Below are 26,267 nucleotides of genomic sequence, written 5' to 3' on the forward strand. Positions count from 1 at the left end.
ATGCACATTTTGATGTAAAAATGTGTTGATGTATGCATGTATGTATGTATATATGTAGGTATTGATGTATGTATATAGTTTGTGTGTCTATTAAATGTATCTAATAGATACTCAAATGATTAACAGTCGATCGTTTAATCGTTACAATTTAAGCGATTAATTGCTTGAACAAATAAAAATAAATAATTATACATACATATGTATGTCCAATAGATCTTTCGGGCATGTTTGACCGCCAATGCTTTAGACTTACGTGTCGTCACCTTAAACGCGAATGGCCTTAACTAACCGAAAATCAATCTAAATCGTTTTTATTGATGATTCTAATGTATTTTTTATCAAAACTTCTGATAAAAATTAGTGATTTTATTGACAAAAAACTAAACCCTATCTTTTTAAATATTAAAGGTAACAAGTCCATTTGTATACACGTCATTGTCAACTATCATAACAATTGATACGTTTCGGTATTAAACAATCGCGTTGATAGAATCAAACTTTTAAACAATTTAAATAGTAAATTGCTTCTCCTGTAAAATTTTAAAAATTTAAATAGGGCCGTTTGCATTTTAGGTGACGATATGTAGATGAGCATGTGTATTCAACTCTAAGAAGACTACAGGGAAATAGTCTTTTCTATTTTAAGAAATTATTACTTTAAGTCTTTTAAAGGGAAGGAAGCTCGAGACAGTTAACCTGACAAACGCAAAACCATTCGACGCAACAAAAGCTGAACTAAAAATATGGGTGAGGGAACACCATAAGACTTCTTGAAATAATGAAATAGTGGGTAAAACCACGAAAATGCTATGGGGTGACCCTGATGAGAGCAAGACGAAAAATCTCCTCAAAATTAGCAAATCTGAAGTTAGTATGATAGTACGTATTCTGAGTGGACACACACGATTACGAGCTCATTTATGCAAAATTGGACGTACAGATTCAGACGTATGTAGTGCATGTGGAGAGGACAGTGAAACTCTGGAGCACTCTCTCTGCCACTGTTAGGCATACGTCGAACTTGGATCCAAGTATCTTGGAAGTGATGTTATTCCGGAAATAACATTCCTGACTAACACTAATTGGTAGATTCTTAGGAATTACGTTCAGAAAACTGAGTTTCGGAACACTAAAAAATAATTCATTTAGTTTTTACTTTTTTTTTCTCATGATGAGGAGCGCACAACAGGCCCGATTGTGTCTTAGGTGTATTTCTTTGGATGTAGTATACATCCTCCTAACAACCTAACCTATTACTATACTTTAGACTACATATGTAGATGGTCATATGTATTCAAATCTAAGAAGACTTTTATCGATAAATAATCTGTTTTTTTTTTTTTTTTTTGACAATTCTATTCCAAATAACAAAATTTGTATAACTTTGCAAAATAATATTTTGTAAAATTATTATTATTTGTTTTTTTACTAAAATCATGAATCAGTAAAAAGGATTCCATTTTAGAATTGTATTACAAATTCCCAGAATTTATATTTTACATAATTGCTTGTGTTAATACTTAAAAAATTTCAGGTGTGTATTAAACTTAATTTTACGAACAAGAACTCATTCATATGAAATTGAAACTTTTAAATCAAATGAAATTCAAATGAAAACAAAATTCATGCAATTTTAAGTGCTCCTTAATCCTTTATAAAAATCTACACTGTGCGAAAAAGAACTACTAAGCATACAAATCGAAAAGGAAATGCAAACATTATTATAGAAGCTTAGAATTGCTTAGAATTTTCCGTACAGTGTAAACATTTACTAGTTTGATAGACAGACATACATACATACTTCCCTTTGAATTTAAAATAAATCTATAAAAATGTTTTTATTTACGAAATTATGATAGGAGTACATAAAATGATAATAAAGATGTGTTTTAACTTTTTGTTTTTCTTAAATACTTAATGAATTAAATGAATTTGAATTGTATACGAGAATAATACAAATATTATAAACTTAAATACGATTAGAGAAAACCATAAAACAAACCAAAATATAAAATGAAACAAATAATGAAATAAAATAAAATAACTTAAGTTTAAAGAACAAACCCAAATCAAATACTTAAACAATTGGAGTGAGTTGAAAATGTTGAAATGTTTGTTATAAAAATAATAACAATAAATATGTAGAATTGAATAAAAATAAATACAAACAATAACACAATGTAAAAGATAATAGTATAGTAAAGAACATGTAGAGAATCAAAAGAAAAAAAGTAAATAAAATAATACAACTTACCTTAAACTTAAATCTGGTGAAGCACAACGTATAGCAACACTGGGTATTTGTGGTACCAAACGCATTGCCATGACGACTTGATTGCGCCACAAACGCAAATAAAAATCCTTTTGACTTTCGGTTGGCACCTTCTTGGTTGGTGCGGATGAACGCAACAGCGATGCTCGATTGTCACTCACCGGTCTGTTTGGTTGAGAAAGTCAATATAAATTTAATTAATTAAAAAGGGAAACAACAAAATACAACAAAACACTAACTTAACTAAAAACAATAAAAGGGACCAAGATAATACTTACGTGGGGTCAATGACGCTATAGAGGGTTGTTACTCTGGCGTAACAAATTGGCCATGCTTGGGCGACTGCTGAAGGACATTTCTGTAAAATGCGATCTCTTTCAAGAAAACCAAACAAACATGCTGACCATGGATCAAATTGTTGTTGTGGTGTTGTGCTGGTTTGCGATAAATTCAAGGTAGAGGTAGAGGATTTTGAATTGTCTGTGTAAAAGAGAATTTTTGAAAGGGAAAAATGTCATAAAAGTTTGTTGTCTTGTTAGCGTAAATGTACTTGATACTTACCATCTGTTAGTCCACCTAACCACACACCACTCGAACGTTCTGCAATCCATTGTAAATCTATTTGCGTAGCATTTAATATTGCTGTTTTCTCAGCCTGTGGCAAATGTGGCAAACATTTCTCTAGGACCTGTTGAATGGTATAAGGAAAAAGAAATAATAATAATAAGAAAATTAAAAAGTTTACGTTAAAGGCGAAATTATATGAATGCGAATATTAATATATGTATATCGTTATCTAAAATGTAAAAAGCTACAAGGTTCAAAATGTAATCAGTAAAGTCAGGAAAAATGAGAAAAATTCCGAAACAACCCATAAATATATTACTTTTTTATAATTAATAATTAGTTTTATTAGAAGCTATAGAAACTTCTTCCACAAATTTTGTCACAGGTCTTCTGCATTCATTTGAAATAACTGCCTATAAAATATCGATATTACCACAACATTTTGTATATAGAACTAACATTCAGTTTTAACAACTGAAATACGGATAGGTCCATAATTGACCAAAGCTCCAATATAAAGTTCACTTTTTAAAATCAATTAACCGAACATAATTTATTAACTAATAACCGGTGTCTATATCGCTGATGCAGACTCAGTGACTAATGTAGAAGCAGAGATTAGAGCAGCCAAAGGGCTGAATTAGGGCAGTATAGGGATTCTAACAAGGGCATTTGCCAGTTAAAAGAAATGGTGGGTTAAAATTAGTTGCCATAATAAAGCATTTAAGTTGAATTTTACCTTGCCTCAGATATACATACTTAAGCCGTTTATTGTTGAATTGCTTTTCATAGGGACTAGGGTCATATGAGGACCTATTATTATGGAATTCGTGAGGGTCATCAAGTCTTGTATAGAACCTGGTTTTTGCAGGTCTTTGTCGAGATATGAGTATATTAAACATATATAATTATAAACTTAAAAGCACTATTCGGGGGTTCAGTTATATAGGAGTTAGGAGAAATAATGGACCGATGTTAACAATTTTTAATAGGCTTCGTCTACGGTACCATAAAATATCATGTGCCAAATTTCATTGAATTATCTTACAAGACCTATTGAGGGGTTCAGTTGTATGGGGTCTAAGTGAAATAATGAACCGATCTTAACCATTTTCAATAGGCTTCGTCCCTGGGGCAATAGAAGATAATGTACCAAATTTTACTGAATTATCTTTAAAATTGCGACCTGTAGTTTGATTACAAAGTTTACATGGACAAACAGACAGACGGACATAGCTAAATCGACGATTGGTATACTTTAAGGTATATTATTGTGCTTTACAAACATCAGCATATACCCAATATACCCTTCCCACTAAAGTTGTGTAGGGTATAAAAATTATATTATGACCAAAGCAGCCATCGAAAAGTCAAATAATCCCATTCATTAGCTGTTACATAGTACATGATCAAGGATATCACATAAATCAAAGAGATAAGTATCAAACAGTTATTGATAGTCAGGATATTGTTCTTGTTGCTGTAGCTGACAGCAATAGGCTGAATAATTGAAATTATTCTGGTACTCTTGGGGATAACATTAAATAACTTATTTCATATAAAACGATCGGTCGGTCAATGTTTAATCATGCTCGAGTGTGGTCACGTTCTCTCAGTGAAACATTTAATGCTGTCAAAATAACCTCGGAAGATTATCCTATTCAAGAAACACAATGTTATGATGGCAAAATAGTTTCTACTGAGTAATCATCGAAGGATTAACTCCAAATTTAACATCACACTGTTGATTACTACCTCGAGGAATGTCAGGAAGGATCTTCGTATATACATGGAGAAAATATGCATATACATATGTGCAGGACCCATTAGATAATTCTTGGTATAAGGCAGCTTTTAACGTCATTTATAGAGACGCCATCAATTCCCCTTTCGCAGAATGCCGCATAAATGTCGTCGGCTATAGCAACTGCAAAAAGCACACACATCCAGTTAAATTAGTACAATTTTTAGGGATGGTAATTGATGTAGAACTAGATTAGATAATTGTGTAGTTCTAGATTATTGTATAGTTCTAACTGTAACAATTGTAGTCAGAATACCCTAGAAGCGCAATGAATACGTCATATTTCACAAACTCGACTCGATGAGTCTCATAGCCATTGGAGAAAAACTTCGAACACTAAGGCCGGGTTTCTTACTCCTCAGTTAAACCAGGCTTAACTTGCTGTTAGATTAAACTCGGAACAAATTTAGGCGGACTTTAACCGATAATTGTGTTTTTCAGTTTTAGATTTAAGCTCAGTTAACTTTGTTAGTATTGCCAAGTTTTCACTCAAAAACATAAACAATGAACAGCTGTTTTTTGCAAACAATACTTTTGTAAAATGGAAAATTTTGGAAAAATATTAAATAAAAATTTAAAACAATAATTAATGAAATAAAACAAATCAGAAAATTGAAATTTACTTAAAATATTTTGTTTTTGTTCTTCCGAAATCATTATTTTGTTAATTATGTTTTCTCACTTATAACTTGAGTTTAATTGGCCAATTACACTCAGTTAAACTAAGATAATAAGTAACTTTACTGATAACTGAAAAACACGAAACCTATATTAAGCCCGGTTTAACCAAAGAATGAAGATTATCTCTATCAGTAAAATCCGCCCTAAAACATACAATTTAAAATCAATCAACTATTTATCATTTACGTTATTTTACTCTTTTTGGGTTGCAGAGAGAGACTTTATTGTCAAGACTTGATGCATATGTAGGTAACCAAGATATCTATTTAACTGATAGGAATTTTAACTGGTTGTTTTTAAATTATGTTTTAGAAAAGCTAAATGGATTGTAAAGTACTCTATAATCAACTTAATGCAAAGGCAAATATGAAACTTATTGCATTGATAGGGATTTTAGTGAGTCATTGTTTAATTCAAGTTTTTACTAACAACTACAGACATAAATGTTCACAACAAACTGGGAAGTAATGTAATCTTCTAGCTTTTATAAAGGAGGGAAACCCGCTTTATCGATTTCAGACTATGGTAAGAATTCACTGAAGATTTCTTCCGACAAAGTCTTTTACGAACTGTGCCGGATCTATTTAGATCAGAGTCTGTCTTACAAATTAATATATCTTTAAATCAAACTGAATCGCAGTCGTCTCCCTACAATAAATAACCCTCCCAACCATAACCTGTGATTAGTGTACCGCGATTTATTTTGTATCTAAGATTTATGATCCGCTTTTAATCCATTCATTTCATAGACTAAGAAAAATCTCAACTAAACTTATAAAAATAATTTAGACTTTTTTGATAAACGATACAACGTTCTTTGCAAAAACTTTTACATCTTCCTTTTCCTCTCCTCTTACCTGTGGACAACATTTATCAATAACATCCAACAACGGCGGTTCAGTCTCCGGTATACCCAAAGCCTTCATTAGATTCTTAACCTCCTTTAAAATCATAGCTGCCAATTTACGCAAATATGGTCGATAATTACACAGCAATACCAAGGCATAACCTTCAACAAAATGTAGTGTGGTTGCCAATGGAATTTCATTTTTCTTTCCAGCATCGGTCATATTAATAACAGTAGCCTGTGTAATACTCGACATGCCACTTGATGTGATACTCGATGTGGCACTTGAATTGGTGTTAATACTCTTAACATTGCTAGCACTTGATAATTGGCTAGTAGCGGTATCTTTGCCCACAATACCGACGCCAGCGACTGACGTGCCGGGCTGCAAAACATTTTGTGTATTTGTGACACCGGCATTAGTGGTAGTTGTGAGTCCGGTGGAAGTGGGAGTTTTTAGAGTATTTGTGCCCGAATTACCATTGCCGTTAACATTGATGGCACAACGCCAGATATTCAGGAACACAAACAGCATGCGAGTACAATTTTCCAATAATTGCGGATAAGTGTCGGTGACATCGCGCACTAGAAACTGTGTATAACCGTGCACGACATCCTGACGCCAATCCGGAAAATCAATTACTAACGTTTGCAATGACTGATGTGTTAGCATGCGCAATTCTTCGTCCATGTGAACGGTCAGTCGTGATAGAAGATCAACCAATTCTTGCGGAGTCATGGTATCGGGAATTAAACGTGGCACAGCAGCCACACATGTACGAAAGAGATCAATACGGGGTTTACGTTCACCCGATAGCATTTCGTCGGGTTCTTTATTTTGATTTTGTGTATTTGTCATCATTAGCGGACGTCCGTAGTGAACATCTAGGGCACGTAAAATATCCACAAATACACGACGTACGTGAGGAAAATACGTAGACATGCCAATACTTCGTGCGGTGTCATCTGTAAGCATTTTATTAATGTAGGTTTTCTTTACACGCAATGTATTTCCAGAGGGCAGAACTGGTACAGTGCGAGGCATAGGAGGTTCACCATCCTTTTGCTGCAAAGAATCGGCCACCACCAAAAATGCTCTCAAACCAATACTCATACGTTCGGGATTTAAAATTAACTGAAGAAGAAGAGAAAATTATTATGTTTTATTATAAAAATCTTTAACAGTTGTACTATAGCTAACCCACCTTTATAGACCTGCCCACACACAATAGATCATAAACAATTTCTCGCATAGCAAAATCCAAACGTTCCTGGGCTATAAATTGTATAATTTTCACAAATATATTCAAGGGGGTATCACGTGGTATGACACCTTTTGAGCCTCTGTAAATCCGTAAAATTAATTTTAGTAAATAAGTAAATTTTATTTGAAAAACAAAACAATACTCACTTGGGAAACAAAGAATTCACTATACTTTGCAAACGAGAATGTGTTGCCGAATTCGATTCACATTTTATGCGTATCATATAGACCCACAGCAGACGATATAGTGATTCCAAAGCCACACGACTCATTTTCGAATCACGATTCTTTAAGTTACTTAAACACATGGCCAAGAAATAGTGCCAATTCGAAAGGAAAAATGTTTTCTGTGAAACACATAGAAGACAGGTTACGAGGGGAAAAAGTGCTAGGCGATGTTTTGATTTGGTGGAGGCATCTAAGGTTTGCATATAAAGTAGCTCGACGAAATTTTTCACACAAGGAACATTAACTTCGTTCTTAACGGCCTGCAATGGAAGAAGTTTTAAAATTATAGCATATTTACGAGCTCATCGAATAAAGGAAAGATAAACTGGTAACACTTCTTTATTGTATGAAGAACCTAAAATTTTATCATATTTGAAAATCTATTTACAAGATATCTAATGTTTCAACATCCAAAATCTCCCCACTCCCTGTTAGACAAACCTAGTACATAATTTTAGTGTGACTGACGCTCTGATGTCTTACTAAAGATGGCTCATAGAGTCTCAGCGGCCACGCTCTCAACATATTAATCAATGCGAAGTAGGTACAGAATCATGTCCGTTAAGTAGCTAAACGGCATCTGCATGACTTCATTGATTGTTGGGAAAATGTATCTCCTCTCTCCTACATTTAGATTCGAACACTCATAATCAAGTTAACCGCTTTTAAAAAAATAACACTCCTCTTTATGGTATACTCCTGGCATCACTTTTCTTAATTCTATCCATAAAGTTGAGTTGATAGAATTATCAACTCATATCAAAGCATATAAACTATCCAACTCACCAGGAAATCGTAGACCCCATGTGTATGTAATGACTTCTTAATGAGATCTATTTTATTATAATTAACGGCTTATTATATGTCTTAAAACACAGTCAAGGCAGTGCTCAATACAATACGACCCATCACCTCATTAAGCGCACTCTTAACTGACTTACCCTTAAGATATGCATGTTGAGTATTATTAATGAAGTGGGTATGGCTTTTAAGATAAAGATATATCAGTCACTTAAGAGTCTTTAACAGACAATACCAAAGGCTGATAGAACATGCTTTTCCAGTCATGAGAAAAAATATTACACTAACCACTCTCCATCCTCATATATCTCATGAAAATATAGGTAAAAAGCGCAAACCGTTCTCCGCGATTTTTAAGTGTCAAAAGTGTTCATCACCCAACTTTATGGGTCTGCTCTACTACGCTAGCATCAAAGTCCTCATAAAAAGAGAAGTGTGTTTCCATAAGTCGGGAGAGTGTCTCTGAACTCCGTCCGTAAGTTGCCCTCATATTGAATTAACTTAAGGTTTTTGGATAAAATTCACCTAAAACTAGACAAAACATTTACGTCTTCAACAGATTCGCAGTAGGACATCTATGAATCCCTACTACGCTAGCATCAAAGTCCTCATAACCAGGGAAGTGTGTTTCCATAAGTAGGGAGTATGTCTCTGAACTAAGTCCGTGAGTTGCCTTAATATTTAATTAACTTAAGGTTTTTGAATAAAATTCACCTAAATCTTCACAAATCAATGACGTTTTCAACAGATTCACAGTAGGACATCTATGAATCCCGTTTTACTCACTTGAAATCTGTCTTATACTTATTTCAGCACATTTTGTAGTTGTTTGAATCTGCTGTTCGCCCTGAGAGCTTGGTCATATTGAACAATTTTCCATCTGCCGAACTTTGACTATAAAGTTGCCAGGTCCACCATTTAAGTTTTTTTTATTTCGATTGTTATTGATTCCGGTGGAAATATACAGGTATCAAGACATGGTTTCGCAATATTTTTTGCTCCCCGAGGTATTTCAGGACTTTTATCATATACAAGGAGAACATATGTAGTGATTCACAGGATCCAAAAGTGAACAAAGCATCCGCCAAGAAATGTCCAATAGATTTATGGACATATCCTGCTAAAGTAGCACAGTTTTTATGACTGAAAATTGATGCTGTACCCCCAACAATATTGTTGTATAGCTACATCTTTAAAAAACTACAACAAGTACTGTTAAAAACGTTATTGATCCGAAAATTTTAAAGAAACCCTCGTTCTTGTGAACGAAATATTGATGAGACCAACCGACACATGAAATCAAGTTGCAATTCTGATACTTTTCCCTTGGTTATGGTCTACATGATGCAACAATTTAACTTAAGATTAAAAGACTTCTATTATCAATATTACTACTCAAGTTTCTCATATAGTTTAAATATTTAAAAGCTAATTGTAATTAACCATACAACGAATTATGAACGCTAATCTTAATCAAACTTACCGCAGCGACAGGCACTAGAATCTCTACAAATAAACCAGCCAAAGCATGTTTAATATCTTTGTCTTTCAACTCTAAAAAATACTGGCCACACTCATGCATGAATTGAAACGATGCCTCAAATTCTTCTATGGGCACCATCTAAAAACAAAGAAAAAAGAAAACACAAATAGTTAAATGGAAACCAAACACTTTGTCTTTTTATGACAACTCACCTTAACTCTAAAGAATTTCATGCCCATAAGCAAACTAATAATGCTTTGTGTTGTATGCGGTGACGGTTCTTTGGCTCGCAACTCTTTCAGTTCACTCATAAAGCGTTTACGCACTGAACTAAAACGTGACTGTGCCAAAACACCAATGACTTCGGCATACAAATCGGCAATCATGTGTATATTATGAGCATTGGGATTATTCTGTAGACCCTCTTTGTATTTGAAATGTTTAAAAGCTAAATTTTCAATATTTCTAACCAAATCCTCGTGGCCAGGATGAAATGGCAGCTGTTTGAGAATTTCGATGAGAGCCAAGCAAAATATGAATTCAACAGCGGCCTCGCGACGTTGCAATTGAAATTCTATATCTTGTGAATTTAAAGGTTTTGTGAGATTTACTACTGACTTTTCCATACGTTTGAGATCATTTTTAATTTCAGCATCGGAAAGTTGGCGTTTGTGCCAAGCGAGCAGAGTGTGCAGAAGCGATGGTAAACAGTGTTCGGCTACACTACCCAAGGCGGAGAGTAACTGATCAAATTGTTGATCTTCACCACGCTGCAACAATTTCGAAAGTGGTTTGTCTACACTCTCCAACATTACCAATTCGATTTTCTTTTCAGCCTGCAACGTAAAATCGGTGAATAAATTACGCATAACAATTTCTCCGGGTCTTAAGGAGTTGGCATCGTTAGTCTCCAATTGATTACTACTTATGGTTGCTGAGTTGGCTAAGGTACTGCCTGTAGTGCCAATGGGATTTGTATAGGGTATAACATTAATTATAGAGGAACGTGAATTAGTACCCCAGGGTAATAGGGATTGTCGTTGTGGTATCATTATGGGATTATAAGTACGAATAGCACCGTTTTGTGTGTTTGCGCCTGATGTTATACCCTGATAGTTGTTTATTATTTGTTGGTTATGCTGTGGGTTTACATTAGCGGTTGTGCTACTTATTAATGCCACACCCCCTCCTCCTCCACCTCCACCACCCGTGTCAATTGTATTGGCACCTGTGGCCACCAACTGTGACTCATTTAAAGTGCTACTTTCTATTATGTTAAAGTTTTGTGGCAAAGGACTTTCCTCATTTGCCAAGGTATTCTTTTCACTATTATTATCCGCAACAGGCGATGTCGAGTCACCAACTATCGCTGTTGTACCCTGGGTTATATTTGTATTACGTGTAGATTTGGGTGTAGACTGTTGATGATATTCATTGGAATTTGTGGAGTTACGCTGTGGTTGTGTAAGGCAAATTTCGTTGTTATCAGGTGTTGGATTGTTGTTATTGGCTGGTATAGTGGCTACGGTAGCTACGTTTGAAGCTACAGTCTGTTGTTGCTGCGTCGGCTGCTGCAGTTGTTGCTGCAGCTGTGTTTCTTCATATCCTACAGTGGGACTTGTAGTTGTCGGTGAATTTGGAGCATTTCTTGTGGTAGGACTACCTAAGGTAGTTGATGTGTTTATATTTTCATTTTGGTTTGGATTTGAACCTGGTAATTAAAGGAGTGAAATAAGAAATTAATTATTTATTATTAGGATCATTGGGTTACAAGTAAAGCGCTTAATTCGTAATTAACTTTATAGCGAAAGATATCAAAATGCACACAAACACACACAATTGATGATTGTATTGAAATGTTTGGAATGTTGAATATGTTTAATTAATGATTAGAAAATTATACATTTATAGTACATACATACATATTTAATTACACATTTACTTAGCTTATACGACTTAATGAAGTAGACTAGACTATAGAGTATAATATAGACAGAAACTATAAACGTTTAAAATCAAGGTATGTAACTGATAGTTTTAAAGAGGTTCCAAACTGACCCCCGCGTCATGGTAAAGCGTGACTAGCCACTGCAGATTCGCTCTTAGTAGTAAAGGGCTTTTCCGCTGCGAATATTGCTTTATAGATGAACTTTTAAGTTCAAGATTAGTGGTAGTTATACCCAGGCCCTAGGTGCTTACTCAGTGTCATGGTAAAGAGCTGTTTAATCCACCTTTACGACATACTGCGGCAGTACGAACAACGAAAATTACGCAATAGACGCTACGCACTTTTCAGTTACTGTGCATGTTAAGTCATGGGCAAATACAGTATTTTGAGGAAGATCTGACTATGACTGATATTCATGACAAGATTTGACAGCATGAGGGGCAAATTTTATGGGACTGCTATGTGAACGACCTTCTGGTCGTTGTAACTTGGGGAGAAACAATTCTACATTCAGAAGGAAAGCATGATATTGCTATCATAACTACTCATGATCGGTTAACAGTGTCATATTCTCCTGCTGGCGAATCCAAAAAAAATGTTCAACATGCCTTCGAGGAGGAGTTGCGTAGTGCTTCTTCACGTGTTACTCCTAATGCCGGTCGAACAAGGGTTGATAAAGCAAAGAATAGATCTTGGCAGTCTTCGGTTTTTCTGACTAAGGTAAGGCAGAGAGATAAAAATTCGTTCTTAGAAAAGTGGGAAGATTCAAAGAGATATACGGTCCTGTATATATTCTCTTGGACACATTTTGATCTGGGGAAGAGCAAACATTGGTCCGCAAACTTTCGAATGAATATACGATCGTCAACATCGGTTAATTACCGTTTAAGTAATATGAAGGAGAAAATGTAGATCAGGGATTCAGTTAGAACTACAGATGGTAGAAAAACTCCTCCAGAAATAAAATACTCTAAATTAAATTCAGAAGCTTCCTATTATAGTTCCCAATAGGGAGACTTCAACATTCGAATCTGGAAATGGTCAGGCCACTTTATTAAAGGAACCAAAAAGGTCTGCTCGGGTAAAGGTGACAGGTACAAATCCAGCTGGCATCAATAGTAGTATTCATATTAAAATCATTAAGAGAGCAAGATCTTTTAATAGTTTCAATTTTTAGCAATTTTTAATCGAATCTTTTATGGGATTTCGGAATCTTAAATCTATAATGAACTTCGTTTCTTAAAAAAATTATAAAACCAAAAATAAATGATCTTCTAATCACAAATGAATTAATGATTAATTTGCAAGAATTATTCAACAATGTGCCTCAAAATTAATGAGTATGATGAAACATTTTTCAAATCTTAGCAAATACATTATTCAGACCAAAAAAATGCACAATTACCAAGAGATCTACCATAATTAATATATAATAATTTCGAAATACCTCCATTGGAAAATAATTGCAATAGATCGTAAAACGAACGACTCGACATTTCTGTGCGGGACATGACACCCTTATTAAAACTCAATTTAATGTTTTACTTTCATCACAATGAAGAAGAAAGAAGAAAGAAAAATAATTTAAAATATAATTTTAACATACAAAAAATTTTATAAATATGATTTAATTAAGATAAGAAATAAACAAAATAAATTTAATTATTTAGAACAATACAACAACATTAAGGTAATAAATAGATTCCATTTAAAATGATTCGTGATTGCCCAATGAAATGTTTATAAAAACAATTTCATTTTACAACAAATTTAATCCAATTTGGGGAATAATGAAAGTCACGATAAACAAATAAATAATAAATATTTAAATTTGTAGATGTAAAGAAAAAAAAAATAATGATATATTTAACATAAAAATATTACGCGTGTATGGCATTTCTAGATAAAATATCGATTTCCATTTGTATTTATCAGAAAGGTGAAAATTGACTTTATCTTTATTAGCCTCCAAGTTTTGCACAACAAAGCACATGTAGCACCAAAACAATTGTCTGTTTTATCAATCAAATAATAAAATAAATCATAAAAAAATTTATCATTTATTGTTGGGTGACTCGAATGAATTGTATTTTTTTTTGTTAAAACTTATGGTAAACATAATTTCTACAATAATTCCGTGGATCACAAATGTTCTGTAATTTATTTAACCTTTTATTTATTTGAACAATATCAAGAATTTTTCCCAAAAATTGCATATAGTTCTTATATGGACTTTTCACCTTTGGACTAGTTAGTTTAGGTATTAAATAGACTATAGACTAAACAATCTACAAGACTATGGATTAGTTATCAATTATGGATTAAACTATCAATTATAGCATAGAGTATATACTAGTCTATAAAATAGACTACAGACTAGTCAATTGACAAGAGTACAGACTATAATCTAAAAACAATGTGCTTAACTATAGACTAGACTATTTACTAGACGGTAGAGTAGACTATAGGCTAGACTATAACTTAGAATAGAGAATAGACTAGACAATAAACTAGACTATAAACTAGACTAAACTAGAGACTAGACTATAGACTAGACTATAGACTAGACTATAGACTAGACTATAGACTAGACTATAGACTAGACTATAGACTAGACTATAGACTAGACTATAGACTAGACTATAGACTAGACTATAGACTAGACTATAGACTAGACTATAGACTAGACTATAGACTAGACTATAGACTAGACTATAGACTAGACTATAGACTAGACTATAGACTAGACTATAGACTAGACTATAGACTAGACTATAGACTAGACTATAGACTAGACTATAGACTAGACTATATACGAGACTATAGACCAGACTATAGACTAGACTATAGACTAGACTATAGACTAGACTATATTATGATCCACTGTGAACAAAATATTGTTAAAAAATTTATATAGAAATCAAATTTATTTTGATTACTGAATCAGTAAAATTACAGTTTCTAAAAAAGTAAAAACATACAATACACGACACGATTTAAAAATTTCAATTTGACTTAAAAAATTTAACTATATTATTCTATACAAAGTGAAATACTTATACATATAATGTTATAAACCAAATGAGAATTATTTCAACTCATTTTATTGTCGCGTAAAACAACACACAGTGAATCATACACAAATTTATAATTGCCATAAACATAAAAATGATTACAGTAACAACAATATTGTTTAAATAAAATTATTTAACCTTTTATTTATTTGAACAATATCAAGAATTTTTCCCAAAAATTGCATATAGTTCTTATATGGACTTTTCACCTTTGGACTAGTTAGTTTAGGTATTAAATAGACTATAGACTAAACAATCTACAAGACTATGGATTAGTTATCAATTATGGATTGAACTATCAATTATAGCATAGAGTATATACTAGTCTATAAAATAGACAACAGACTAGTCAATTGACAAGAGTACAGACTATAATCTAAAAACAATGTGCTTAACTATAGACTAGACTATTTACTAGACGGTAGAGTAGACTATAGGCTAGACTATAACTTAGAATAGAGAATAGACTAGACTATAAACTAGACTAGACCAGACTAAACTAGAGACTAGACTATAGACTAGACTATAGACTAGACTATAGACTAGACTATAGACTAGACTATAGACTAGACTATAGACTAGACTATAGACTAGACTATAGACTAGACTATAGACTAGACTATTGACTAGACTATAGACTAGACTATAGACTAGACTATAGACTAGACTATAGACTAGACTATAGACTAGACGATAGACTAGACTATAGACTAGACTATAGACTAGACTATAGACTAGACTATAGACTAGACTATAGACTAGACTATAGACTAGACTATAGACTAGACTATAGACTAGACTATAGACTAGACTATAGACTAGACTATAGACTAGACTATAGACTAGACTATAGACTAGACTATAGACTAGACTATAGACTAGACTATAGACTAGACTATAGACTAGACTATAGACTAGACTATAGACTAGACTATAGACTAGACTATAGACTAGACTATAGACTAGACTATAGACTAGACTATAGACTAGACTATAGACTAGACTATAGACTAGACTATAGACTAGACTATAGACTAGACTATAGACTAGACTATAGACTAGACTATAGACTAGACTATAGACTAGACTATAGACTAGACTATAGACTAGACTATAGACTAGACTATAGACTAGACTATAGACTAGACTATAGACTAGACTATAGACTAGACTATAGACTAGACTATAGACTAGACTATAGACTAGACTATAGACTAGACTATAGACTAGACTATAGACTAGACTATAGACTAGACTATAGACTAGACTATAGACTAGACTATAGACTAGACTATAGACTAGACTATAGACTAGACTATAGACTAGACTATAGACTAGACTATAGACTAGACTATAGACTAGACTATAGACTAGACTATAGACTAGACTATAGACTAGACTATAGACTAGACTATAGACTAGACTATAGACTAGACTATAGACTAGACTATAGACTAGACTATAGACTAGACTATAGACTAGACTAAAGACTAGACTAAAGACTTGAATATAGAATAAACTATAAACTATAAGAAAGATAATGAAATAAACCATCGACTAAATAATGGTAAAAATTATCGTCTTACTTATCTAGACTAGAATATAGAGACACTTACTAAAATTTATCGCTTATTTGTAAAACGTTTAAATTGATTTTGATTTATAATTGACCTTCAATTATTTTGTTATTTACGATATCATTACACTCATACTACATACTTCTTTTAATTCAAAATTAATAAATTAAATAGAACAATAAACATATGACCATAAGATGAGTAGCATAAAATAAAAAAATAACAGTCTAGTAATTATTTATTTATTGATTAATTGTATTTTTGTTTGTAACTGCAGTCATAATAACAAATAATCTTTCATCATATATATATATTGTTTTTGTTATTTAATTCATAGAATTTGTGACGTTTAGAAAACATTTGATGACACATACTCCTTGTATTAATTACAATTCGATTCATAAACAAAAAAAATCTATTAAAGTTTTTAGATGTGTGTGGAAATTAAACGACCGAATAATTATTTTTGCGGTTAATTTGAATTGTATTTCAATTTGTTTATTTATTTACTTTTATGTATAGTGAATTTTAAATGAGCATTAAGTACTGATTATATCTAAATTAACGTTTGAATTTATGCTTAATCCAAATGTTAACTATTAGACCAAAGTACAGTGCGATTTAAAGAACATAATATTCAGGCAGATCTGAAGAAACTAAGTATTTAGAAAGATGTTGTTAAAAGTTTTGCCTTATCTACCTTATCTAACAATACAGAATGCTCTTTCTGAAACTTACATCACTTGGGAATAGGTTTTCCTAAATTGACTTAATTCTTTCTTGGTGAAACTAGTTTCTATTATCTCTTAAACTAACAAAAATGTTACAAATTTTAAAAAAAAATAATACAATTTTAAAATTGTAAGAAAAACACTTAAGAAAACATGAAGCAAACATTGCAAATTAGTATGTAACAGACATGGGATATTTACTACCATTGTAATTTTTATACGAAGAGAAAAAACATGGTTGTGGTAACCATGTTCTAAGAGCAACATATTATGGTTAAAATTGTGATTGTAGTCTAAAGATATTATGGTTATTGTAACAAGTTTAAAATATCATATTATGACTAAAATCAGCTAAAATATTTTATCATAATATTTGTTATTTACCGTAATATTGTTTGTTATACATGACTATATTATGATCCACTGTGAACAAAATATTGTTAAAAAATTTATATAGAAATCAAATTTATTTTGATTACTGAATCAGTAAAATTACAGTTTCTAAAAAAGTAAAAACATACAATACACGACACGATTTAAAAATTTCAATTTGACTTAAAAAATTTAACTATATTATTCTATACAAAGTGAAATACTTATACATATAATGTTATAAACCAAATGAGAATTATTTCAACTCATTTTATTGTCGCGTAAAACAACACACAGTGAATCATACACAAATTTATAATTGCCATAAACATAAAAATGATTACAGTAACAACAATATTGTTTAAATAAAATTAAAATAAAATAAAAAATTTTTGATAACAATATATTGTTACAGAGAACATAGTTTAGTTAAGGGTGTGAAGTTAAATTCGTCGGCCAGATACGTCCCACAACACATTTGTCAAATACGTTCCACATACTGTAAAATTCGTTTTCAAATTAAATTAATTGATTTTTTAATAAAACAAACGCCAAATAAAATGTTTTTGTGAAAAAAAGTTAAAATATATTAAACTATATTCCGAAAATCAATATGTAAAATAAAAATTAATTAAAATAATTATATACTCATAAAAAATGGTGGTTAAATATAAAATTTTCAAATGAAAAAAATCGACACTTTAAGAAGACATGAATTGGGGTACTGGCATAGTGGAAGTAGCCCAGGACTAGTTCTTTCCAAAAACATATAGTTCATATGCAATTCCAGCTCTGGATAATTTTTACGAATTTTTGAAAAAACCCAAAATTTTGCCAAAAAATCTGAAATTTTCAAGTGGCTCCAACGGGTATTTAGAGAAGACATGAATCGGGGTAGCGAAAAACTGGAAGTAGCCCAGGACTAGTTCTTTCAAAAAACATATAGTTTATATGCAATTCCAGCTCTGGATAATTTTTACGAATTTTTGAAAAAACCTAAAATTTTGCGAAAAAATCTGAAATTTTCAAGTGGCTCCAACGGGTATTTAGAGAAGGCATGAATCGGGGTAGCGAAAAACTGGAAGTAGCCCAGGACTAGTTCTTTCCAAAAACATATAGTTTATATGCAATTCCAGCTCTGGATAATTTTTACGAATTTTTGAAAAAAACCTAAAATTTTGCCAAAAAATCAGAAATTTTCAAGTGGCTCCAACGGGTATTTAGAGAAGACATGAATCGGGGTAGCGAAAAACTGGAAGTAGCCCAGGACTAGTTTTTTCCAAAAACATATAGTTTATATGCAATTCCAGCTCTGGATAATTTTTACGAATTTTTGAAAAAACCTAAAATTTTGCCAAAAAATCTGAAATTTTCAAGTGTCTCCAATGGGTATTTGGAGAAGACATGAATCGGGGTAGCGGAAAAATGGAAGTAGCCCAGGACTAGTTCTTTCCAAAAACATATAGTTTATATGCAATTCCAGCTCTGGATAATTTTTACGAATTTTTGAAAAAAAAACCTAAAATTTTGCCAAAAAATCTGAAATTTTCAAGTGGCTCCAACGGGTATTTAGAGAAGACATGAATCGGGGTAGCGAAAAACTGGAAGTAGCCCAGGACTAGTTCTTTCCAAAAATATATAGTTTATATGCAATTCCAGCTCTGGATAATTTTTACGAATTTTTGAAAAAACCTAAAATTTTGCCAAAAAATCTGAAATTTTCAAGTGGCTCCAATGGGTATTTGGAGAAGACATGAATCGGGGTAGCGGGAAAATGGAAGTAGCCCAGGACTAGTTCTTTTTTGAAAAAACATAAAATTTTGCCAAAAAATTCAGAAAATTTTGGAGAAGACCCGTTACAAACTATTTTAAGGGTTGTACTTACATAACCAGATTCTTTTCAGTGACTAGTAATTAGCGTCTGCATTACTTTGAGGTACTTTAGTAATGACTGTTAATCTAGTACAGGAGAAAGTGCTTTATTTTCGATTTGTTACTTAGTTTTCATATTTTAACCGATTGCGTGAAAAAAATTGTGTTTTACAAATAAGATAACAAAATAAATTTGCAGGTGAATGTTAAGACCATTATTTGAAGAACAATAGAAAATCTAAGCACAGGAGCAGTGAGTAGAACATTTGACTAGCAAAAAAATAATGCGGCATGTAATTCCTGGGTATTTCATATATACTCGAAGAACTATATTTAACATTTCCCAAAGAAATATCATTTTATTTTACCCATTTACTACCATAAAATTGTTAGTATATATATTTCTTCATAGGGCGAATCTGTCAACCGATCTTGACAACTTTATTTGCCAAACGATACGTAGGACTTAGAGGTTACCTAGGAGAAGAATTTCGTTTTCCTAACTATTATGAGGCCATATATGAGCAATTGGCAAACATTTTTAATTTTTGAGTTAAAAAAATAGAAAAAATTTTTTGATGGCACAAAATATTTTGTGTGAATATAAACTGACCCTAATACGTGATGAATCCGTTAGTATAAATCATTATGATCGAGGGTAGCAAAAGTTATAGAGGGTTTCACTTAATTATTTAAAAAAAATCCGTAAAATTGTAGTATTTATATGTGTAATATTTGAAAAAAATTGCACATAATTGTAAAAATTATTCAAATTTAGCGCATAAGATTTATAAGATTTAAGAAATTTCATTTCAGTAATGTTTTAACTTGTTGCCTATAGTTTTTGAAAAATATCGAATTAGTAAAATTAAAAAAAAAAACAATTAATATCTGAATATTGCGAGCTTGATTTATATGGGAATGCAATTAAAAAATTATAGTTTGAAGGAAAAGTTTAAAAAACTTTGATAATTGCTCATATACCGACAATCAAACAAAAAATTAAATTGATTAAACCAAAAAGGCTATGTTTAACTTCAAATACTTTGAATTAATTTATATCAGGATAGGTACAAATATCGCGGTAATTCATAATTTTTAAGAATTTATGATGAGACTAATACAGGTAGCAAAATATTGTGTAAATTTTACACAAATTAAAAATGTTTTTGCATCTGTGTCAATTGGATTGATCGTTTTGGGTCTTTTTTGTAAATTTGTTGTTAGGATCGCGTTTTTTATATATGATTTATATAAATTCTTGAAGGACATAATTTTGCAGGTAATAATAAAGTTAAAACGGAGTCGCTTTGACTCTACTTGAACGTTAAAGTGCACTGAACTATATTTTACAATTTGTTGTGATAATTGGAAAATGAATCTCAAAAACCCTAAACTAATTCAAAAAATTGTGAAATCTTTGATTTTTAATTTTCTTAGAGACTTTATCTAGAAATTCAGTCGAATTTCCTAAAAATAAAAACATTTTTAAAATTTAAAGGTTTCACAAATCCTCTAAAAAAGTAGTAAAGTAAAATTTGTTGTGAATATTAGAAAATGTATTTAAAAACTAAATATTTCACAATAAATCTAAAAAAGCAATTTGTTGAGAAAATTTGAGATTTTTTCAGCAATCCAAGCCCACTCCAAATGACTATTGTATAGTTTTTAAAATTACATTTATTGTATTCGTAGATGTAGTGAAGTTTTTACAGTTTTCTACTGCCTGGAATTCAATCTTTCACGAGAAAATAATTTAGCTATGCACATATTTAAATTACTCCAATTTTTGTAAATGTTTTGTTAATGTTTAAAAAAAATCGTAAAATTTACCCAGAGCTGGAATTTTTGGCAAAATTTTGTGTTTTTTAAAAAATCGTAAAAATTATCCAGAGCTGGAATTGCATATAAACTATATGTTTTTGGAAAGAACTAGTCCTGGGCTACTTCCATTTTTCCGCTACCCCGATTCATGTCTTCTCCAAATACCCATTGGAGCCACTTGAAAATTTCAGATTTTTTGGCAAAATTTTAGATTTTTTCAAAAATTCGTAAAAATTATCCAGAGCTGGAATTGCATATAAACTATATGTTTTTGGAAAGAACTAGTCCTGGGCTACTTCCAGTTTTTCGCTACCCCGATTCATGTCTTCTCTAAATACCCGTTGGAGCCACTTGAAAATTTCAGATTTTTTGACAAAATTTTAGGTTTTTTTTCAAAAATTCGTAAAAATTATCCAGAGCTGGAATTGCATATAAACTATATGTTTTTGGAAAGAACTAGTCCTGGGCTACTTCCAGTTTTTCGCTACCCCGATTCATGTCTTCTCTAAATACCCGTTGGAGCCACTTGAAAATTTCAGATTTTTTGGCAAAATTTTGGGTTTTTTCAAAAATTCGTAAAAATTATCCAGAGCTGGAATTGTATATGAACTATATGTTTTTGGAAAGAACTAGTCCTGGGCTACTTCCACTATGCCGGTACCCCAATTCATGTCTTCTTAAAGTGTCGATTTTTTTCATTTCAAAATTTTATATTTAACCACCATTTTTTATAAGTATATAATTATTTTAATTAATTTTTATTTTACATATTGATTTTCGGAATATAGTTTAATATATTTTAACTTTTTTTCACAAAAACATTTTATTTGGCGTTTGTTTTATTAAAAAATCAATTAATTTAATTTGAAAACGAATATCTGGCCGACGAATTTAACTTCACACCCTTAGTTTAGTTATAGTAACAATGTCGAACTATGTTTTTTCTCTCCGTGTAATACGTTTTGACATAAAGAAATACATACATTTTTTTATATTATAAATTTCCATAAGTAATCCATAGTTTATTCAACAGATTACTAAAAGAATAATCAATAGATTAGTGCGTGGACTAGCCCATTAGCTAGAGAAAATATTAGTTTATAGACTTATGTATGGTATATTGGTTTCTAAAATAGCCAGTCAAATAGTCAATAGATTAGTTCATATACTTGTTAATTAGTTAGGGTAGTTAATTGACAAGTCTATATGGTGGATCTACAAATTAAATAGTACATAAAGAAGTCAATAGACTAAAAACAGTCCATGAAGCAATGAATAAATTTGTCAATAGACTATAGTTTAGAGCAGTCATTAGACTAGTCCTTAGGGTAATGAATCGACTATTCTATAGGGTAATCAATAGACTATATCAATATAATTATCAATAGATAAGTGCATTCGATAATAAATAAACTTTGAAATAAATAATTAAGAAGTAGAATTTACTACAAGGAAGTACTGAAAAACACAAGTTTTGATTTCTACACAGGCTTGTCATAGAAAAGATATCCCTTTTATTTGATTCCAAATTCACTACATCTGAAGTCATTCTCAGGAAGTAATTTTTATGTTCTTTTTTTTTTGAAAGTTATTACGAGATGAAATTGTAGTATTATCCCAGCAAAAAATAATTGATGTCATACTTTACAAACGACATCTTAATCACATCTGAAAATGCGATTGCATACTTTTCGCTTTTATAAACCAAACATATCCTTACAAATGAGGAAAGAATGTAAAAAAGTCACTACAAACAACATATTCGAAGGACTTACAATTTAAATGAAAAACCAATGACATTTACATAAGCGTTTCATTGAAAGAATGTGGTTTAATTTTGACATATAAATATCGGCTTCTAAAGATAAGATTAAATGTAGTTCAAAGTTGTCAAAAATTAACAACATCCCTTAAATGACACGCGAATGTCAAATTCATAGGTTTTTCATCTTAATTTGAAGCACTTACTAGTTACTAGTTCTGATGAAAATTCTACATCTTTTTCAACACTTTTTTTGCTGGTTATAGAACACAACTAATTTGACTCAAATAATATCAAAAATAAAATTTGTTTTAATTCAAAAATTTCAGTACAAATAATATACCTTCAACTTGAAAAAATTGGATTCTTTTCGCTTCTTTGGAAGTCAATAAAAAATTACTTCCACAGAAGGTAAAAAAAAATTCACTTAGTGCTACTTTTGAAGTGGTGATAAATGTTATTATTTTGGAACTACTTCTTTTCATTTTTGCTGGCGAGCAGTTCCCTAGTGCATCCTTCGAAGTGGTGAAAAATGATATTCCTTTGGATGTACTTCGTTTTATTTTTGCTGGGGACTAGTCAATAATCTAGTCCAAAGGGTATTCAATAGACTAATAATCGGACTATTTATTACATAATACTTCATAACTATTCCATATATTAGTGTGTAAACTAGTGAATTAAGGCAGTAACAGTCGAAAAGTAATTTAGTATTTTTAATGGTTTAGAAGTACTACTTTTTAATAAAAGTTTGCAAATTTAAATTGTCCATGTCTGATAGGCTGTAACAGTAAAATTGTAATATTTTTTAATAAAATCAAAAGCTAATGATAAAAATTTACAGCCAATATTCATGAATAATACAACGAGATGAAAAGCGTGACAGTGACAATTAACGACAGTGAGTGATGGTTAAAACTAACGAACCTTTTATTTTCTTTTGTGTCCATTGAAAATTCCATAACATTAAAAAGTTGCATAAATTTTTTAAATATTCACACGTCTGACAATTAATTTTAGTTGTTGTTTTTATTGTTTTATTTGATTAAATCTATTGACTTTTTTTTAACAAATAATTATTTTGTTGCTGTGGTTTTATTATTCTTTATTTATTTAATATTATTTACTAATATGTGAGTAACAATCACTTAATTATTATTTTTATTTATTGTTTATTTGTATATAAATTATTTCAAAAATACTTTATTTATATCACAATTAATGCTGTTAATGGCCTTTGTTTATTGTTGAAAAATCTTAAAAAAAATACTTTAAATAACAATTTAATGAAATTAATACTTTTTTAATTATTTATTTAGTTTAGTTTTAATTTCGCATGTTTTGTTTCAAGTCATCATGTGTATGTCTGTCTTTCTACTCAAACTGATAAGATACAAACAATAATATTATTAATATTAGAATAAATTATATCACGTGCCATGTGGCTCTAGGGGAAATTTGAAAATGTATGAATTTTTATATTTTTATAAATAAATGTTGTTTGCTGCTAATCAAACAATAAATAGGTCTTAAACTTTAGATTAAATGTTTTTAAAAAGCACTTTGAGAGAAAATCCTAACCATACAAAATAAACATAATAAATTGGTTTTAATTCTCCGTGTTTCTTACTCTTCAGTTAAACTAGGCTTAACTTGCTGTTAAATTAAACACGGAACAAATTTAGGCGGACTTTAACCGATGATTGTGTTTTTCAGTTTTATATTTAAGCTCAGTTAACTTTGTTAGTATTGCCAACTTTTCACTCAAAAACATAAACAATGAACAGCTGTTTTTTCCAAACAATACTTTTGTAAAACAGAAAATTTTGGAAAAATGTTAAATAAACCTTTAAAACAATAAGAAATAAATCAAAACAAATCAGAAAATTGCAATTTACTTAAAATATTAAGTTTTTGTTCGTCCGAAATCATTGTTTTATTGTTTTTGTTAATTGTGTTTTCTCACTTGTAACTTGAGTTTAATTGGCCAATTACACTCAGTTAAAATAAGATAATATGTAACTTTACTGATTACCGGAAAACACGAAACATATATTAAACCAGGTTTAACCAAAGAATGAAGATTATCTTTATCATTATCTTTATCAGAAAAACTGTAAAACATTAGTGTATAACGTCACCTAAAATGCCAATGCCACTAACCAGAAAATTTGAAATCGATTTTTTTAATTGGTCCTGATTTTATCGTACGAGACCTAGGTCCAAAAATGGTCAAATAATCACAAAATAAACATTGCGATGAATCATTATATAAAAGTTTATTATAACACCGATATTTATTAGGAAGAAGGCGATATATGGGTTCCTTGATCAATTGCAACTACAAATTTCATATTGAAAATGTTCACAAACATTTTATGGTTTCGGCATCCTAGTCGTAGATCTACTAAATACTGTTCTCTTTGAACTTTCTAACCTGATTAGTATGATATAGAAATTCTTGATGTTACGTTTCCAACTCATTTCATTCTCCAGACGCTAATAACGTTTTACACCTACAAAAGGTTCAATTATTACTGCCCAGAAAATCTAAAGGTCAAAAACTAAATAAGCATGATTAAACCAAAGTCTTAAATCGATAAGATATGAAAATTACAATCTTATTTATAATTAAGTTTAAAGCGCGAATTTTCGGGACTTTTACGTATTTATACAAATCTTGACTTCCCGGGACAAAGAAATAGACACCAACTTTATTAGCATTCGATCTAAGAAAACCCTAAAAGCTTTCCTTTGAGTAGGTTTACATTTACAGATTTATAAATAGCTTTCTCTGGAATCGTTTTATACTTTCTGAAAAGAGTTCTGTGACACAACATTCAGCTCCATTTCTTTTTTTAACTAAACGAACGCCCACTATGGTAGGTGTCACGCCCCCTATTTCTAATCCACCAATTTAAAAGTAACATGGATGTCAATGTTGCAGTATTCTATTTTTATAGGTTTTTCAGATATACGTTTGTATTTTAGTCATATTGCTGGTCTGGCCATTTTCTCTCAAATATTTCGATTGAATTTTAACGTCGCCCGTGTAAAATTTTAGAATTTTCTTGCAGTCAAGGTTTCCATGATATAGGAATTTTTAAAATTAATTCTTAAGGGATGTTACACGCCCATTTTTTAGACCGCCATTTTGTCC

At 31.1% G+C, this 26,267-nt stretch overlaps 1 protein-coding gene across 6 annotated transcripts in view; it reads right to left on the bottom strand.

Moving 5' to 3' along the window:
• The window catches only part of LOC111688408 (protein furry), a 137,348-nt gene that overhangs the window by 88,366 nt on the left and 22,715 nt on the right, over positions 1-26,267 (bottom strand). For 5 of the 6 annotated variants that reach the window (XM_046952268.1, XM_046952267.1, XM_046952272.1 and 2 more), the window contains exons 2-9: positions 10,160-11,658; positions 9,948-10,085; positions 7,583-7,923; positions 7,377-7,515; positions 6,182-7,306; positions 2,834-2,960; positions 2,551-2,752; positions 2,255-2,437 (exon numbers count right to left, since the gene is read on the bottom strand). In XM_046952268.1, the coding sequence (XP_046808224.1) occupies positions 2,255-2,437; positions 2,551-2,752; positions 2,834-2,960; positions 6,182-7,306; positions 7,377-7,515; positions 7,583-7,923; positions 9,948-10,085; positions 10,160-11,658 (3,754 nt within the window). Of the gene's footprint in view, positions 1-2,254; positions 2,438-2,550; positions 2,753-2,833; positions 2,961-6,181; positions 7,307-7,376; positions 7,516-7,582; positions 7,924-9,947; positions 10,086-10,159; positions 11,659-24,034; positions 24,179-26,267 lie in introns of those variants that run through there. The other variant, XM_046952269.1, reaches the window with a different exon arrangement.

This window comes from Lucilia cuprina, chromosome 5 (assembly GCF_022045245.1).
Source record: "Lucilia cuprina isolate Lc7/37 chromosome 5, ASM2204524v1, whole genome shotgun sequence".
NCBI classification, from domain to species: domain Eukaryota; kingdom Metazoa; phylum Arthropoda; class Insecta; order Diptera; family Calliphoridae; genus Lucilia; species Lucilia cuprina.